Source organism: Ascaphus truei, chromosome 5 (genome assembly GCF_040206685.1).
Source record: "Ascaphus truei isolate aAscTru1 chromosome 5, aAscTru1.hap1, whole genome shotgun sequence".
Taxonomy (NCBI): domain Eukaryota; kingdom Metazoa; phylum Chordata; class Amphibia; order Anura; family Ascaphidae; genus Ascaphus; species Ascaphus truei.
The window spans coordinates 232,766,405-232,779,329 of record NC_134487.1 but is presented as its reverse complement, the minus strand read 5'-3'; the positions used below and the strand labels follow the sequence as shown (position 1 = coordinate 232,779,329).

At 47.2% G+C, this 12,925-nt stretch overlaps 1 protein-coding gene across 2 annotated transcripts in view; it reads right to left on the bottom strand.

Moving 5' to 3' along the window:
* Positions 1-7,791: 7,791 nt before the first annotated feature.
* Positions 7,792-12,925, bottom strand: part of NPC1L1 (NPC1 like intracellular cholesterol transporter 1) — a 72,370-nt gene continuing 67,236 nt past the window's right edge. For both annotated transcript variants that reach the window (XM_075601719.1, XM_075601720.1), the window contains exons 18-20: positions 10,355-10,468; positions 9,943-10,105; positions 7,792-9,652 (exon numbers count right to left, since the gene is read on the bottom strand). In XM_075601719.1, coding sequence (XP_075457834.1) covers positions 9,492-9,652; positions 9,943-10,105; positions 10,355-10,468 — 438 coding nt within the window. In that variant the 3' untranslated portion in view covers positions 7,792-9,491. The remainder of the gene's footprint in view (positions 9,653-9,942; positions 10,106-10,354; positions 10,469-12,925) is intronic.

Below are 12,925 nucleotides of genomic sequence, written 5' to 3'. Positions count from 1 at the left end.
ATGCAGGAGAGTTGCGGACGGTTGCGGGGGCGTGCGGATGCGCGTGCACGCATGTCGGGAGCTTCAAGAGAGGGAGCGTGTAGCGGGAGGTTGCCGGTGTGTGTGTTGCCGGGGGCTCGGGTGATTGCCGATAGACAGCAGCCATCTAGGTCGCGCATGCACAGTGGGAAAGCGCACGAACACTAACCAATCAGGGAAGGCTCTGGAAAAGGACTACAAGTCCCATGAGCCTTAGGAGTGTCCCACCTGACGCCAGGGAGTGAATAGGAGCTGGAGAAGTGCTGAGGGAGGATAAGGAAGTGTGTCACAGGAGGTAGCGTGGCAGAGTGTGACAGGGAGAGGAAGGGGACAGAGGGTCCGTGTGGAGGGCAAGTAAGCCTCTACACTAGGCCAGTATATACCTCCCTAGGCCCAAGATAAGCCCTGAGTCAACCATAGCTTGTGGCTGCTACAGGAACAGGCCCTAGCATAGGGAACGGATCCCTGTAGTACCTAGATATATTAGGAACACAGCAGAAGCTAAACTCCTTGCAGAGAGGTTTGAGATGAGGCTCACTGAAGAGACTGCAGAGACATTGCCTTGGTGGGATCACCTTGACGACGTCGCGGTGAGAGGGAGGATCGGCGGATCCTTTGTGAAGCTTCATCAGACCGGGTGCTGTTGCACCCGGCATATAACAGTCAACAAGTGCACCAATATACCGGTCTATACCCAGGCACTGATCACGCCTATAAGGGTGGGTTCTTTGGGGAATAGTGGCCAAGGGATTTTACACGCTAGAACTCTTAGGGACTCTGTGTGAGATACACATTTCTCTGGACACAGTGGTGGGTAGAAATTCAGGAGAGTAAGCCCTGCAAGGCGTATGGTATTCGTGTATCTATATCTTACGCATAAGGGAGAATAATCCTATAATCTATATAAATCGCATTACAGTCAAGGTTGCATTATTTTACACTGTGTGGGTGTTTATTGTTGTGTCCTGTGAGTGTCTGCTTCTGCTCTACTGGGATCCCTAACAGGTAGAGGCGCTGCAACAGAGTAAGTATACACCCCAGGCTCTCTGTGGCAGAGGCTCAGGCTCCTGGAGCCAACAAGTATAAGGCTTTGGTCCCGTTGCGTCCGGCGGTGCGCGCGGCCGCGGGCCACCAGCTCCTTTCCTCCAGTCTGAAGGTCCCCGCTGGCTCCTTCAGACATGGCTGACTGCGTGCTGTGACGCGTCAGCTGGCCAATGCTGCAAGCTTCTGGTGATCAGAAGCGCTGACGCGCCACGTGGTGCAGCAGTCAGCCAATGAGGGAAGGGAGGTGGCTACCCTGTCTGTGCAGCCGTGCATAGCGCCGCCCCTCCCCCCCATCTCTGGTGCCCGTTTCGCAGGCTGTCCCTGCTCCGGGAGGGGGGGAGAGGAGGGGGCTCCGGGAGGAGGGGGAGAGGGACCGACAGGTTGGGGGGGGGGACAGCACGAGAGCCTTCCCCTCAAACCACGCCCCCCCGCTCAAACCACGTCCCCAGCTCCCGCTCCCTACAGACCGCAGGGAGCGGTCAATTGCAGGGGCTGAGGGGCTGCTGTGGGGCTGAGGGGCTGCTGTGGAGCTGAGGGGCTGCTGTGGAGCTGAGGGGCTGCTGTGGGGCTACAGCGCTGTGCTGTGGGGCTGTGTGATGGTCCCGCCCCCTCACGTCATGGCCACGCCCCCCCCCACCCGTTTTGGCCACGCTTAAGGGCAGCAATAGGTAGTTCCTGTGTTCTAGGGGAAACAGGGCTACATAAAACATGATTTTTAGGATGATGTCTTAGAGGGTATAGTAATGAGATTGTCTTTACAAATGTAATGGGACCAATTTATTTATTTAAAGACAATGACTAGCACTGAGTTTGAATCAGGGGAACCTGGTTCAATTCCCAGTGTCGACACTTTGTGACCTTGGGCAAGTCACTTTATCTCCCTGTGCCTCAGGCACCAAAAACATAGGTTGTAAGCTCCACAGGGCAGGACCTGTGCCTGCAAAATGTCTCTGTAAAGCGCTACATAAAACTAGCAGCGCAATACAAGAACATTATTATTTATATTATATTTATTAATTATTTATAACCCAAATTGATGAATTTGGTGCAATGACTGCACTCTGTATTTACTTTTTGTAATAGGAAGGTATATAGCAGTGAAGTTTGTGGGAACAGGTCACAGATTGGTGCATCCAAAACCCTCTGAGATGGTAATAGTTTTTGCTTTGAATAGAGACTGTTAATGAATCTTGAGTAGGCCTGAAATTTGCTGTATATAGTGGGTTCCCGTTATGTATAACTGGAATGTTCATTTGATAGAATAGAGCCAATATACCTGTGGAAATCTCTGTGTTAGACTTAGATTGGGAGAAGGGGCACGGATACCGGCGATCACACACAACCTCTGCTACAACCCAACCCTCGACTGTGTGTCTCCCTTGGACAGCCCGAGTGCAAAACCACCCAGGCCTAAATTCTCAGAAAGCAATCAAGTGAGTTTCACTCCATGGGGCTTATTCTGTAAACTCCGATAGCGCTGAACCGTGCAATCTGCACGGAAAGCTCCATTCAAGTCAATGTGGCTTTCTGTGCAGATCGCATGGTTCAGCACTATCAGAGCTTGCAGAATAAGCCCCATGTGCCTCTTTACTCATGGTACAGTAGTCCCTGGCCGTTCCCTTCTATTTGGTGTGCTCCTGTAGGATGGTCGAAAAACAGAGTAGCAGAAAAAGAAGAAATGGCGGTGCTCTGCATGGATGTTTGAAAAGGGCTGTAGTTCAATTACAGTAGAATTCAAAGGTTTTGAAAATAAAAATAAATGTGTAATTTGTGCTGATCCATACTATTGTTCTTTAAGGATCCTTCTCAATATATCTCTTTTGAGGAATAGATATTAAGAGTGTTATCCATATGCAAGAGTTTCTCCTGTTTTCACTACTTCTAGGGGTCTGGATAACCCCATACCTACTGCAGGATTACACTTTCAATGTTGACCTTATTGACCAATTTAAAGTTAAGGTGTATAATATATGTAACCCTTTTATCCCCCCCCCCCCCTAAGTGAGATGGGGGGTATGCTCCTTGCTGGTTACCTCAAGCGGTCTGGGTGCTGCAGCCTGCTGGCAACAGGAGGGCTGAGGGCTCCGCGGTGGTGTGGGGAGATCCAGGACAGGGAACAGGGGGACAGATTACCTTGACCTCTGATGTCTTCTGATAGTGCAGTGCCTCCAGCCAGTCAGGATCTCTTGTAGATCTGCAGAGGATGGACCCTCACTGACACTCCTTCATACCCAGAGACATGAATCCACACAGCAATGTCTTTCTGTATTTTATTGCAGATAGCCCCAGCACAGAGAAACAGTCTTTCATGATCAGTCCTTTCTCTCTCTAGCTCAGAGCCCTGACTTGTAGCATGATATTCTTTGCCCCCCTCCCTCCAACCCAGGCATTGATGGAGGGAGAGAGATCCTGCAACCACTCACTCTCTAACTCACAAGCTAACACCAACTGAACTGACTGATAATTTAGGAGGCATGTCCCAATTTGAACATCTTAGGGGAGTGTCTCTAAGGGCTCGTTCAGGGAGGCAGCTGAGGACTCGGAGGGGGGGCGTGCGGGAGGCAGTGCTGGGAGTTTGCTGGCGACATGTGATTATCCCCCAGCTGACTTTTCAGCGTTGGGGAGGGGGCGGGGCTACAGGCTGCAGGGTTAAAGTATCCAAGCTGCAGCCATGAAATCATTCTGAAGAATGATTTCATTGGCTGCCTTGGTCCCTGTGACGTGGCTTCAGCTCCAAGAAACGAAATTTTCGTTTACTGAGCTGTCGTCAGCGGCAACGCCTGGCTTCGGAGGCAGGGCAGTAGCTACCTTGAAAACAAGTATTCAAATTGAATACTTTGTTTCTCACTGCAGCAAGCACGTCAGCACGCCCTCCCTCCGAAGCCAGCACCCTGAACGAGGCCTAACTCTGGCTCATTACAAGCCAGAGCCGGATACAGATTGGCCCACACACAGCAAGGGGCGTTCCAACCAATATCCACCCCTTAGATTGACAGCCTCAGAGTTGCAAGGCCCGCCCTCGAATATTGATACAACATTCAAGGCTGAAATACACATGCAGGCCTAATGGTGGAATTAACCTTTCCACTGCCTGCACTAACAGGACTGGCAGAGGAAAGGCCCAGAAAAAGAAATAGCTGCTGGAAGGCCAGGCTATATATATATATATAAATATATATGTGACCAGGGTTCCCCCCTCAAGTTTCCCTTACCTCCCCTGCAACTCGGGAGAGTGTGGTTGCTGCAGGGAGGTTGCACCGGGCGAGCACATTGCCGGAGGCGCTTGTGGTTTGGAGAGTGGGGAGCCGCCATCTTGTGGGCCATCGCAAGAGGAGCCCGGTGGCCAATGGCAAGGGAAAGGGCTCGCAAGGGACTAAAGCCCCCAGGATGCATAGGGGCAATGCACCACCTGACCCACGGCAGCCAATAGGGCTCTAGGATTCCCTGCTGAAGGGAATAGATACATTTGGCGCGCTGGGACAGCGCGTCAGTCGGTGCTGGGACAGGATAAGGGTAGGGTGTGTATGTGCAGGGAGCCAATGGCCCCTGCACTAGTCCAGATACCCCTCATTTGGCCCCGACTCCCCACAGCTTGTGGTTGCTGCAGGGACCGGCCCATAGGATAGGGACATAGCCCTGTAGGACCAGCATAAAAGAGGGACACAGACAGGACACGGCGGTCTCCTGTTCACAGGTGGTCTGGGACCAGACACCTACTACATAGACACTCCTAAGGTGGTACCATCCACGCGGGACCCACCCAACGTAGAGGCGGAAGCTTCGTGGGTTACGGCACCGGATCCGTGGATCCCATCATCTGCAAGACAGCATCAGCACGCCCGGGTGTGGACACACCCAGCAGGTACTTTCCTCTAAAGTGCACCAACACACACAGTATAGTGGCAGCGCCGACCACATATAACGGGTGGGGATATATCCTTGTGGACACTAGGGTGGTTGAGTGTCCAATGGCCTCATAAGGTACTGTGGGGACTGTGGTCAAGAGTGTGGGACGTTGGTGGGTGGTTACGGCCGTGTGAGGCTGGCGGGTAGCTGTAACCAGTTGCCATGCTATATTGCTATAGTAAACTGTTATTTTATGTTACCCAGAGTGTGATTATTGTGTAAGCGTATATATATATATATATATATATATATATATATATATATATATATATATATATATATATAGCAAACGACAGGGGGTGCCCAGTGCTACATCCAAATTAGTGCCACAGCCCAGTGGCACTCTATGTGGCATTACATATAGTCAAGATTAGGTGGGTGTGGGCGTTTGAGCTTGCTGGGTTTGTGTGTTAATATATATATATATATATATATATATATATATACATATATACATATATACATATGTATATATGTATATATATATATATATATATTGTCCTGTAATGGGCAATTCCACATCGTAGTATCCGTTACAGTTGGAGGTGCTGACGAACATCGTTCAGGGATACACCACAGGCTCCCAGCAGGGGAGGCTCAGACCTCCTGCCACAGGTATTGCACCACACACACTGTAGTCACATCACCTCACAGAGGGTGGGGGATACATATGTTACACACATCTGTATGTATGTATGTATATATATATATATATATATATATATATATATATATATATATATATATATATACATGTATATATATATATATATATACATACAGATGTTTATATATACATACAGATGTTTATATACACACCGTATCACACATTAGCACCTCTTTCTTCTGTCTTATGCAAGTCGATAAGGTTAAATGAAATATTTAATCAGCACAAGACAAACGTGTAGAAGGAAAAAAATCCTCTGATGCGTTTCGTGCCTGTCCTGGCTCTTTATCAAAGAGGGATTGAACTTGATCAATGTGATCCTTTCTGTATGTGTTTCACACCGCAAGTGTATCCCCGAAATATAGCAGTGGAAAGACACAAAATGGGAGTGTAGCAATGAAACAAAGCTGTAGCGACACGGTCAGTGTATGAGACCCGCAGATCTGAAGGATAAAAAGTACTGAAAACATTTAAAAATAAAATATCATAAAAAAACAACATGGTATTAAACGTAGTGAGACATTTGTCCGCAACCGCATGGCCACCGCAGACGGATCCTCCGCCGCAGTTGATTCGCCAAATCCCCGCCGCCGGACACTTCTAAGGTAAATTATTACTGATTAGGGTAGGTGGTTAATTTAAGGGTTTAATCGGTTGGCGTAGGGCAGGCCTGCACAACTCCAGTCCTCAAGGGCCGCAAACAGTCCAGGTTTTCAGAATATCCCTACTTCAGCACAGCTGGCTCAATTAGTGCCACAGTATGACCGAGCCATTAATAGAGCCAGCTGTGCTGAAGTAGGGTTATCCTGAAAACTTGACCTGTTTCCGGCCCTCGAGGACTGGAGTTGTGCAGGCCTGGCGTAGGGGGTTGACTTACCTTAGGGGCCGGCAGAGGCAGCTTCCAGGGGCGGAGAGAGTTGCGACGAAGCGCTGGCGGCCACTTAGTCATGGTAAAATTGCCATGACAAAATTTCCTAGACCGGATAATAATGCCTGTTGGTTTTCAATGTTTTTCTTTATGTATAACTCCCTCACTCTGACTCTTCCCCTCTCCCCCCTCACTCTCCCCTTCCCCACACACTCTCTCTTTGCCCTCCTCACTTTCTCTATCCCGCTCCCTCTGTCTCCAAATGACGCCGCGTTGCCATGACAACGTGGTGCTGCGTGACGTCGTCATGTAGCATTTAGTTGGCATGGCAATTGGCAGCCATATTGCTAGTATTTGCTATGGGAAGATGCCGGGAGATGTTGCCGCCGCCACCGCCCACCCAAGGTTGCCACAACCCGGAGGTTTACTAGGTAAACCCATAGCCCGGAGATACGTGGCCAAAACCCATAGTCTTCGGGTAAAACTCATAGTGGTGGCAACCCTGCCCCTTGCGCGCTCACTCTCTCCCACCCCCCCGCCCCCCACCCCTCCCAAGTGTGTTCAGCAAGTGCTTGTACAGACAGTCTCCCTCAACGTTTTTGGTTCTCGGATAAGGACAGGGTGGAGTTATGGGTAAAGAAAACACTTCATTGACAAACACTTTCCTATTCAGAGGCTCTGAAGAAATTTAACTGGCCAACTATTTGGTATTGCACTTTTTTAAGGGGTTAGTTAGTCGCGCCTAGGACCCGAGTACTAATGACGGTGACATGAAGGGGTCCCTTCCAGGTGATTGATGCATTTTGACTCAAATCTGTCACATGTATTTTGCAACATTATTTAAAGTTACTTTGCCAACATAACATGGGGATCTGAGGGGTTTGCTCTTCTCTGGCTCATTTCACTGTGACCAGCAAGCGCTTGTACACAAAGCTCCCCTCTCTCCTCATCCTCCCCCCCCCATATTGCCCCTCTGATTTGAACAGATTGGGATAAGGGTAAATAAGCACTCCCATATTCAGAGACCACAACGAAATGCAATTTTAAGTTATTTCCAAAGAAATAAAAGCAACCAAATCTTTGCTTTTAGCACGGTTGGATCAGTTCTAGGAAGCCAATTTAATGCTTTAAATTTTTTTTTTTTTAAATGCTGCTTTTTTGTGTGTCCACTTTGTGCTATTAAGCCTTTAATGCAGATTACAGAGCAGCACCTGCAATAGTCAGCATTGCTCTAAAACGTTGCGTGCTCCGTTTCAAAACAGTTTGTTTTTTTATGAAAGACACCGGCTGCAAAAATAGTATTTTTTTTATTGTACAATATATTTGTCATTTATAACATTTAAGGATAAGAAATTAGCAAGAAACCACAAATAACCCGTTATCAGACCTGTACACACTGGATTTGGGTGTCATCTAAGGCGTGACTATAGTGATCGCGTGACATCGCGCATGCCGCAAAGAAAAGGCCACACCTCTATTAGGCAGGCCATAGAGCGCATGATCGCATGCGCGATTTTTCAAAATACAATTGAATGTTTTTGCAGCACGACGGCCGCGTCACGTGAGCGGTTCAGCCAACGATGGCGAACCGCTCATGTGTCTTCATGGCCACGCCACCCGATTGCCTGCAGCTAGAGTGCATGTTTTGTGTGTGCGTGATATCACGCACTCGGACACGCGCGTGCCCACTATAATCTTAGCCTAAGGCTGAGATTATAGTCTGTGCGATGGCACTTGCACGACCAGAACAGGCAGAATCCCTGTGAGGCCGCCCCTAGTGAGTGCGCGTACGACGCATTGCGATGAAAAAAAAATTGTCTTTTCAAACGACGGCCGCGTCACAGCCGAGTCATGTGAGCGGTTCAACCAATCATGGCGAACCAACCTGGTGACGTGTCCGCCACGCCTCCCAATAGCTGGAAGTTGAATTCACACGTACGCCAGAACGGACTATAATCTCAGCCTAATCCAGCTCTGTTGGTTTTATATATTTTATTCTAAAAGGTAGTCCCCTTTAATGGTAATTTGTTAAAACTTCAGATGTGGTTCTGTGGTGTGCTGCATGAGGTTCTGGTGTGCTGCAGGGCCGCCGAGAGGGGGCATTTTTTATATGTATTGGGAAGGGTTGTTTTTTTATAAGTATTGTTTCAATTTTTTTTTAGATGGATATTGGGGTATATATATATATATATATATATATATATATATATATATATATATATATATATATATATATATATATATATATATATATATATATATATATATATATATACACTGAGTTAAGTTATGGTGAGTAAAAAAAGTGACAAAAACCCTCCACAGGAATACAGAGCATACAGCTATATTTGCATATATATATATATATATATATATATATATATATATATATATACCGGTATGTATGTATGTGTGTTTGTGTGTGTAGGGGGGTTATATGTATTGGTTTTTTTTTATATGTCTTGGGTAGGTGGTTTTTTTGTATGTATTTGGGGGGGGGGGGGTTGTATATATTTGCGGGGGTGAGGAATTTTTTTTGTATGTATTTAGTGGTTGGAAGTTTTTTTGGGGGTGGGGGGGACCTGTGTCAGAACTGTAGACCAGGGAAATCTGTTTGCGTCCCTGGTGTGCTGCATGAGGTTGTGGTGTGCTGCATGAGGTTCTAGTGCGATGAATGAGGTTCTAGTGTGCTGCAGTGTGATTCAAATGCTCTGCAGGATCTAATGTGCTGCAGTGCACTGCGTCTTCTAATGCACAGAGTGTGCTGAATGAGGCAATAATGCACTGTAGTGCTCTGCATGAGGTTATAATGTATGTTCTGCAATGAACTGTATGCGGTTGCAGTGTGCTGCAACTCATTGCAGCCCCCTCTGGCAGTAAAGACATTTAAAGCTGTGTCCTTCTTTTGTGCTGAATGGTGGAGGTCAGCTTTAAAAAGTTCATTAAATAACCAGAGTCTCCTTTCTATTGAGCCGTGGATGGGCTGCCCTAAAACTTATGCACTGTGGGGTCCTGGCTCGGGGGCTCCTTCTCCTCCCCCTGGAAGCCGAAGTTACACGTTGTGTAAATGTGGCTCTCCTTCCGCATTCTCTTCTCTTTCTCCTCTGCCTCCTGCTGCTCCAGTAACACCGCTCGGTTAATTCCAGGACCTGCGGACCAAGGGTTAATAATGTTAGTGCACATCAGCTCTACCCTGCTAAAGACCTGCAGAGCATCGCTCCACTAACCCCTAGAGATCTGCAGACGATTGCCCCAATAACCCATGGAGAGCTGCACAGCATTACTCAGTTATCCCCTAGCATTCTGCAGAGCATCACTCCAATAACCCCTAGAGACATGGCGAGCATCGCTTTAATAACCCCATGCGATCCTGTTAACCCCTCCACAGCTGGTTCTGCTGAACATTGCTCTGTTAACCTCTTGGCCACCAGTCACATACCGAAGTAGCTGAGAGCAACAGGTAGAAAGACGAGTCCGTGCACTAATCCGAGCAGTGTGATGGTCAGATTGAGACGGAAGAAGAAGATCTGAATGAGCTGAGTTTTGGCAAACGCCAGGACAATGATCCCGGGGAGATTGGTCATCGCAACTCCAGCAAAGACCTGTCAGTGGAAGGAGGGGGTCAGAGGCACAGAGTGGTATGGGAGAAACGGGACACTGTCACTTCTGTGGGGGGGGGGGACAAATTCCATGGGTCACATATCCGTTCTGTGTGTGGGGTTCCCCTGCTATCCCCATGTTCCCGTGCATGCTGTCCCCTCTATTGGGTCCCCGTGTCCTCCCCCAGATGTCCGCTCTCTTGGGTCCCCGAGTCCGCCCTCCGTGCTGTCCCCTTGCTGTCTGCCACTCACCGCGCTCCCCATATAGGTGGTGGCTTCTTTGGCTCGTTTCACTTTGGTGGGTTTGCTGCTAAGAGCGAAGGAGCGAGTGAGATGAGAGACAAACTCCACAGAGATCCCAATGGCCTGAGGGGACAGAGAGAGGTATCATAGACAGGGAACAAAGAGGGGTGTCAGAAACAGGATAGAGAGGTCAGACAGAAAATGGTCACAGATATGGGGCAAAGAAAGAGAGATCGAGAGGGGACAAAGAGAGAGAGTGGACAGAAGAGGACAGACTGATATTCAAAGATAATACATAAACTATATATGCACTGTATATATTTATAAAAATATTTTACCAGGAAGTAATACATTGAGAGTTACTGCTCGTTTTCAAGTACTGTATGTCCTGGGCACAGAGTTATAATGACAGATACATGTTTACAAATACATGGTTACATAGGAGAACAGGCTTATACATTATATATAAATACATTACATTAGGTGAACAGGGTTATACATTAAATATGAAGACACTGCATGAACAATTAAAGATAAAATAAGTTATAGGAGTATGTAACAGATACAGACCAGATTAAAATGTGAGACAGCTTTAGTTTTGAAAGAATTTAGACTGGTGGTGGTTTTGAGAATCTCAGGTAGATTGTTCCAGTTGTGAGGTGCACAGTAAGAGGAGGAGATGCCGGATATTTTATTGAACCTGGGGACCATGAAAAGTCCCTTGGAGTCAGATCTCAGGTGATAAGTGCTCCGTGTGGTAAGGGTGAGGAGCTTCAGATATGGGGTAGCTTGTCCAACAAGTTTTTGAAGTCAAGACAGGAGAGATGAACTTTGCACCTAGACTCAAGTGATGGCCAATCTAGATATTTGAGCATTTGGCAGTGACGTGTGTTGTAGTTACATTGCAGCACAAAGCGGCATATTGAATTGTAGAGGATGTCTAGTTTGCTAAGGTGAGTTTGGGATGCTGTGCCATATATTATGTCCCATAGTCTATAATTGGTACTAGCATCTGCTATGTGATGCACTTTTTGACCAGCGGGCTTGGGGACAATTTGTTCCTATAAAGCAGGGGAGTGCAAACTTTTGGAGCTGCGCCACCCCTGACTGCTCCCCCAGGTGCTCACGCCCCCCCCTTACTTTTTTACCGGCGTTGTGACGTCACATGACACCGTGGGGCCATGTGACATCACAGCACATGGCCCTGCTGCGTCATTTGATGCCGGGTTGCCATGGCATAACAAGGCTACTGAATCCCGGTAAGTAGGTTACAGGGGCCTCGCACGATCCCCCGGCATTTCATTTAAATGCCTTGAGGAAGAGCGCAGGGCCTATGCAACCGCCCGCGCCCCCCTCCCAGTTTGTGCACCCGTGCTATAAAGTACGCCTAGTTTGGCATAGGTTTTGGATGTCAGGGTATCAATGTGCAACCCAAATGTTAAATGGGAGTCCAACCATATGCCCAGATATGTAAAACTAGTAACAGGGGCAAGGATGGTTCTTATCTGAAGCTCTGTTATAGGTAGCTTTAGAAATTTAGCCATGCTCCCAAATACCATAGTTACATTCTTGTCGGTGTTCAAAAACAGTTTGTTTTGGGAAATCCAATTTTCAAGTCTCAAAAAAGCAGATTGAAGTACGTGTTCTAGGTCAGAGAGGCGACGGCTACGTGCATATAGAATTGTGTTATCCATGTACATGTGTATTGAAGCTCCCTTACAATCTGTAGGTAGATCATTGATTAAGACTGAGAAGAGTAGGGGCCCCAGAACAGAGTCGTGCGACGCACCGCAGGTGATATCGAAGTGCCTGAGATAGACACATGTTGGGATCTGCCTGATAAGTAGGAATGAAACCAGTTTAAAGCATGCTTCCCTATTCCAGAGCACTGAAGTTTGTTTAGCAAGATAGCATGATCAACAGTATCAAAAGCCTTTGCACAATCTAGGAATATTGCACCAGTAAGTTGTCCCAGTTCCATTCACACTGAATCTCATTGCAAACTATTAGGAGGGTAGATACCGTGGCGCATTTGCGGCGAAAGCCAGATTGGAATTCGCCTTAATTGGGAGTGATATATATATATTATACACATATAATTATATACTTACACACACAGATGTGAACACATACACTTGTGTGTGTGTGTCATATAAATATATAGATATACATGTATATATTTATGTGTGGTTGTATATGTATCCCCCCTCCCAAAGGGTTACTAACATGGCTTTTATATGTTCGGCCCCATCCTGGGTTGCTATGGGTATCCAGATGTTATGTAGGGGTATATACTGTAAGAAGGAGGGACTATTCAATAAGGTTAGGTTCCTTGAGGACAAGAGGAAAGAGGCCTTGGGGAGAGTAGATAACTAATGTCTATAAAGTAATAGTATAGACCAGGCCCCCCAATTTATTATGTTGTAGATAGGGACAGTACCCATTAAGTAAGGATCCCGAAAGACAGAATGGAGTCCTGAATAAGTTCCAGCGTAATCGGATCAGTATCGATGATGATGAGCAGCCAGGGGGACTGGGTCTCACGTTTATTCAGAGCAACCAAGTCAAAGTACCTCCACC